Source organism: Ciona intestinalis, chromosome 1 (genome assembly GCF_000224145.3).
Source record: "Ciona intestinalis chromosome 1, KH, whole genome shotgun sequence".
Classification (NCBI taxonomy): Eukaryota; Metazoa; Chordata; class Ascidiacea; order Phlebobranchia; family Cionidae; genus Ciona; species Ciona intestinalis.
In genome coordinates, this window is record NC_020166.2 from 6306546 (window position 1) to 6312721 (window position 6176).

Here is a 6176-nt window from a genome sequence, read left to right on the forward strand (position 1 = left end):
GATTGAGTGCCCCGATCCCGCAAGAAAAACATTTAATCGTTGGTATTGATACATAAAAATACAATTTTTGCTTGTACTGGGATTGAACCAAGTGTATTTAAAACCTGGTTCCTTCTTTGTTTTATCGGCTGGCTGTAAGGAGATATAGGGGGTTAGACACCCGAATGTTTATGAGCTGATTGCAGGTGAGCTGCAGTTGACTACGTGCGCTCGCGGGTACGTCTAAAGCTACGTCCTAGTCTATAGGTTATCTAGGGTCTTGGCTGTCAAGATATCACACGGTTCTGTACCCTCAGTTACAGTAACTGTATTTGTCTCTTTTATTTTTGTAGTCGTTCTTATCGTTTAGTTCGGCCACGTTGTTATTCTCATTATTCTCATTGTTTCATTCCTCCAAGTTAAATGGCGATTACATAACAGTATATATAGCAGTCGGGAAATAGTTTGGGAGAAGAAGGAATTTCGGGTGTCAGAGGAATCGGCGTGAGAAATGGCGATAACGAGGTTACAATGATTAGGTAACAATTAGGAGCATCGGCGCTAACTCGGTTAACGGCGGGGTGTATCCGCCGCGTTGTGGGAAAGTTAGCACGTGACGTCAAACATTTGGGTCTATATTGGGGACAAAAGAACTCGTGTGACGCAATAATACGACAGGCCGCAAAAAGGGGTGGTTTAAGCTGGATTCAAACCAGACGCGGTTGACGGTAGCGGTGCGGATTTTGATCTCGCGGAAAGCGATGGGCATTCACACCACTCGGCGACACGGCTACACGGCGTGACGGCGTGATTTTCTCGGTTGAAGCGGAAGACGGAAAAGTTAAATCTGATTTAAATAGTATCTGGGTGATTTATCGGGTGCAGACCTTTGTGTTCGTGTAGTATTTGGCTTGGTATGATTAGTTTTTGGTGGTTTTGGGTACTTTTGCTTACATATTAATTTTTTAATGATTATTAACGACAATCGCTCCAACCCAGTGGTCACTAATGGGTTGTTCAAATTATCAGCCATACATAAAAAAATCCCAAAAGAATAACCACCCACAAAGTAACATACATGGTTACTCGTAAGCTGGCACGAGGTGCTAAACCCGTGTGATAACAACTGTCGTTTTCCAGCCACGCCGGGATAAAGTAAGTTACATTCATTCATTCATTAAACACTGTAAACTTAACACAATGTTTCTAGTAGTTTTGGGTACATTTGCTCACATATTAATTATTCCATGATTAATTACTGTAAACGAACATTTTACGACGCAGAGACACTCAGTCTGTCCAACACATTGACCGTCAACCGCGTCTGGCGTCTCAGATTTTTTTATCTGAGGCAGGCGGGGTAGAAAGAGACACCGTTGAATTTTTTGTTGCAATAATCAGTAAATATTTTCTTTTGGGACTATGTGTTTAGTTTAACCATCTCTGCCTCCCCTTCTGGCACCTCGGCTATGCCAAAAAACAGGTGGCCAGGTATATTATTCTATACTTTCCAGGTGGATTGTGTCATGTCACCTAGTAAAACAAATCTAATTGAAAACTGTTTTCTCATTGTCATCACTTGCCTTGTATTTATCTTTTTTATACTTTTTCGTATAATTGATGATTCTGAATTCACTCGATCATTATATCCCAGAAAAAATGCCTTACTTTCTCAGCAAAAGGGTCTTGTATCAACAGCAGTATCTCCAACTGCAGCAAAGACGCAGGATTTGAGGTACACCCATTTTATATAAGGGATTTGTTCTGAAGACTATATTATTTTTTACATTAATATACAAATTCAGTTTATATAAGGGTGAGAATGAAGCCCCTTTGTTTGGAATTTTAATGCCACACGTTTATTTTAAAAAAATGAATCAGAGGGGAACATGGAGACTGGAGAGACATTTTAACATCAATATTTTTACTTGTCAACAGGTTTTCCCCAAATCCATGTTAACACTGAGTTAGAAAATCTGTCCACAGGGGTTTAACCATAAAAGTTGACCATTGACAGATTAACTTTTGGCCTGGCCGCTTTGATTTTTTTAGCCTTGGGTGTTTTATTTTAATGCGCTGTTTTATGCATGCTAATTGCTAAACTATGTCATATTAAGTTCGTTGGCCAACATTTACCAAATATTTCAGCCCATCGTACATCCTGTTTTGGGTCGCACCATTTGGCTGGAGGACTCATAATAAGATAGATAAAGAATTATGTGGAGACTGCATCGTTACTTATAACCAAAATGATCTTGATCGAGCTGAAGCTGTAATACTTCATTTCACTGAAGCAAAAACGCAAAGCATTCCAAATAAAAGTCGACGGTAATAAAATATAGGTATAACAATAAAAACAGCTAAAAGTAAAAAAAGATTTTGTATGATACCGGTATTCATAATTTTCTATGATATCAAATTTTCTTTTAATTTTTAAATTTACAGAAAACCAAATCAAATGTTTACTTTCTATTCAATGGAAAATCCATGGTCCGTGTCTGTGTATAGAGGCATATCTTTTAAAGTCTTTGACAATTACTTTAACTGGACTATGAGCTATCGACGTGACTCAAACATTTATTGCCCGTATTTGGTGTGGAATGAAGAAGATGGTTTGTTCAATGGAGATACTTCAAAGCATTACTCTCAGCAGGTTGTTAAGGACATTCTGTCTAAAAAGCAAAGTAATGTTCTAGCATGGTGGTTGGTAAGCAACTGTGGTGCTACTCATGGTGGAAAAATCCGTAAAGTGTTAATTCGAGAAATGGAAAATGCTGGTTTGACTATAGATAAAAAAGGGGGCTGTTTTGGAAAGCGTTTCACCCAAAATGCCCCAGCTTTTGGTGTAAAATATAAATTTTATCTAGCATTTGAGAATGGAGTTCATTGTAGAGACTATATAACTGAGAAATTATGGTCAACTTCTTTTGAGGGAGGGGTTGTTCCAGTTGTTTGGGGTTCAAAGCGAGAAGACATTGAAGCAATTGCACCAGTGGGTTCTTTTATTTTTTATGAAGATTATAATTCCTCTGCAGAGTTGGTAAAGTACCTTCAATATTTAAACACAAATGATACCGCATATGCTGAATACTTTAACTGGCGGTTAAAGCAACCCACCATTGAAGAATTTCCTTTGATTGAATATAAAGGTTACAGAAGGAATGCAGGTCTTTGTCAGATGTGTCGACTACTTCGACAGAAAAAACTTTACAACAATGTAAGTAATGTTGTTGCTTCACTTGAAGATTGGTGGAACTCTGATAATCCGGAATGTCTCAGTTCATCTGTTAAACCACATGACAAATTCAAATAGCGTACAGCTTCGCCAATGCAGTAGGAACTATTTATTATTTAACATAAATTTTACAGTATACACTTACCTAAACAGCTGTATGCAATTTTTTTAAATACGGATACAAATATATTATAGAATTTCTGGTCTTTTCTAATTAACTTCGCCGACTGTAAGTACAGCAATTATTCTGAAAAAAATGGTTTAGCGCTGCTTACTGATTTTGCTTAAGTTGAATTACATATATAGGCGCTTATTTTCTTTTATTTTTACGCAGAGAAAAAATGAGTTGGCGTGGGTATTTTTTATTTTGTATTAATTTTGTTATTTATTCGCACAGCTGAATGGTACGCTGGTATTTTATTAAATGTTTTTCTATGTTAAATACTATTTTGTATGTTCCTGTATTTCATAGTAGCTATAATCAGGAGGTTTTTGAATTTTCGTTCACCAACAATTTTATACTCAGGCATGTGACTTTCCTATTTCATTATTTTTATCTTAAATGTTTATTTCCCACCAAGGCAAATTAAACAGTGAGAAGCCATACAACATGTGTAAATGAATATAACGGATAATGCCTATGGACAGATTTGGGCAAGTATGTACCAGATCTATCTTTTTTAGCAAACAGTGGGGGTTTCAGTTGTTTTTAATGCATCAAGTTTTGCATTTAATCTTAAACTGTTGGTCAAAACCGAGGCTTATTTTGTGTAAACGTTTTACATTGATCTGTAGTATCTTTTAGTGATGTTTTGCATGTCAACACATTTAAAAGTATATATATATATATACCAATATACCAAATACTAATAATTATTGGTTAGTTTAAAACCTTTTTCACATGTACAATTTTTTAATGAATGTAGCTTACTTCATTCTTAACATGGGTGTTCTGTTTCATAAACCTCTTGTCTACGTTTCATACACCATCCCGGCCTGCTACCATTAGTGAACGCTAGATTGAAGTAATTGCCATTAACTGTCTTTACAATGATAGCAGCGGTGGGCCTTGACCCCGTAACCTCCACTTGTGCCACAGCATCATGCTGCTTTAAATTATCTAATTGGTGTGAAATTATATTTACCTAAAAACGAACACATTTGCGGGTGTCACTTCTACTGCAAATGAAATTTTGTACTGTGCATATGTACCTATGTTTTCATTCTCATTACACTCAGATTCCTTGATTGAAGTAAAAATTACGTAGTAACTGTCTTTGACGCGCGTTTTTTAAAGTCGTAATAATACTGTCGAATAATTCTGTAACGGTATTTTCCTGGTTTTCATCAAATAGGGTCCTTAAAATTTGTTTAAAAGTCTCGTCTGAGAAATAAAAGTCTCGTCTGAAAAAATGTCCCATCTTCCCCCACCCTACTATATAGATATTTTGCAACTCGACGCTGCGACGTCCCATTACCCAATCAGAATACTACATTAATCAATGTCAACACTGCGGATACGACTTTATCTCATGGGAGACCATTCTCATGGAAACAAACCCCCCGTTGAACGAGGTTATTCATATCCCGTTCAGCCGCTGACAGGCCCAAATCGCTTCCATTTCATTGCATGACGTCACACTGCTATCACGTGATTCTGTCCGGTATATAATTCACTTTTTCTTAACACAATAACGAGACTTTTTCCTAACACAATAACGAGAACTACCTTTGTCTACTAGAGATATCCACGAGCCGGAGTCGGACTCCTGCAGGAGCCGGACTCTGGCCACTTTGGGCCGAACCGGAGCGGAGCCGAAGTCGGTTTTAAATATGCCTTCTTAAAAGAATTTATGCATATGCATAGATATGCAGTAAATTTTGCCAAATTTCAAAAAAAATTCGGAACAGGAGCGGAGTCAAAAGTTTTGGAGTCGGATTGGAGCAGGAGTTCAAAATTTCTGACTCCTCTACTACCTAACGCCACTCCCGGCACCAAGACCTCGAGGTCAGTCTAGGTTCGTGGCGGACTCTTACGGGCCTTGCCCGGCCTTTAAGTAAGCTTTTGTCCGATACTGTATATCGTGTACTTGTATACCACCAGAAAAGGGAATAAAATATGGCAAGATATCATGAATTGTTTGGTCTCTGGTTATAAAAGCAATTAAGAATACATTAGATATAGCACTCCGCTGAAGCCTGTATATGAAGTCGGTTCAACACGGAGTCATTTAACCCAATCAGCAATCTTGTTTATTTAGTGGGTGGAGGCTATAGACATATAGTAGGAAGGGGGAGATGGGACGCTTAAGCACATATTGTCCAATATTTTCTTTTTTACCATCATACCTTTATTAATTGACAAAACTTCAAAGAATACATTAAACCTCACAAGAAGTTGTTTAGCCATTGACATACTGCGTCATTATTAAGATTCGCAACAGGCGGTAAGATAAGGGAGTTAAAAATCCTTGTCAATTTTTATTAATAAATGTTTTTATTAATGTTTTAAGTAAAGATCCCCGAAAAGTTGTATGCTTTAAAAATCAAATTTAAATATTTTCTGTCTTGCCCACTGCTATAAAGTAGTTTTCAACGTGTTACCCATACAGTGTAATGTTGTATATAGAATTGGGACTTTCATTGATGAATATTGTATCCTACGGATGCATTTAAACTTTTATTAACAGAAAATATGTAATATCTATTAAAAAAGTTTATATTTTTCATAATATATTTCGTACAAGCCACTTATCATAATTTATTTTCAACTTCCTAGACTGAATTTCTAATATATATTTTTAAATAATCTTGAATGAATGTGAATGAATGTAACTTACTTTATCCTCGCGTGGCCGGAAAACGACAGTCGATATAACACGGGTTTAACACCCCGTGCCAGCTTACGAGTTACCATGTATGTTACTTTGTGGGTAATTATTTTTTTTTTGGATCTTTTTAT

General features: G+C 36.7%; 1 protein-coding gene across 1 annotated transcript; it reads left to right on the forward strand.

Moving 5' to 3' along the window:
* The first annotated feature begins 510 nt into the window (after window positions 1–510).
* LOC100186108 (alpha-(1,3)-fucosyltransferase 9-like) lies at window positions 511–4581 on the forward strand. The gene is made up of 5 exons (XM_026836834.1): window positions 511–518; window positions 1111–1134; window positions 1634–1714; window positions 2128–2307; window positions 2425–4581. The coding sequence occupies exons 1-5, from the start codon at window positions 511–513 to the stop codon at window positions 3290–3292; spliced, it is 1161 nt and encodes a 386-aa protein (XP_026692635.1). The 3' UTR covers window positions 3293–4581.
* Window positions 4582–6176: the final 1595 nt, after the last annotated feature.

Bases quoted from the DNA above. Each gene is read 5' to 3' on its own strand.
- LOC100186108 (XM_026836834.1), top strand. The intron at 1,135-1,633 runs GTAAGTTACATT...ATTATATCCCAG, and splicing joins TCCAGCCACGCCGGGATAAA to AAAAAATGCCTTACTTTCTC. The intron at 1,715-2,127 runs GTACACCCATTT...CAAATATTTCAG, and splicing joins GCAAAGACGCAGGATTTGAG to CCCATCGTACATCCTGTTTT.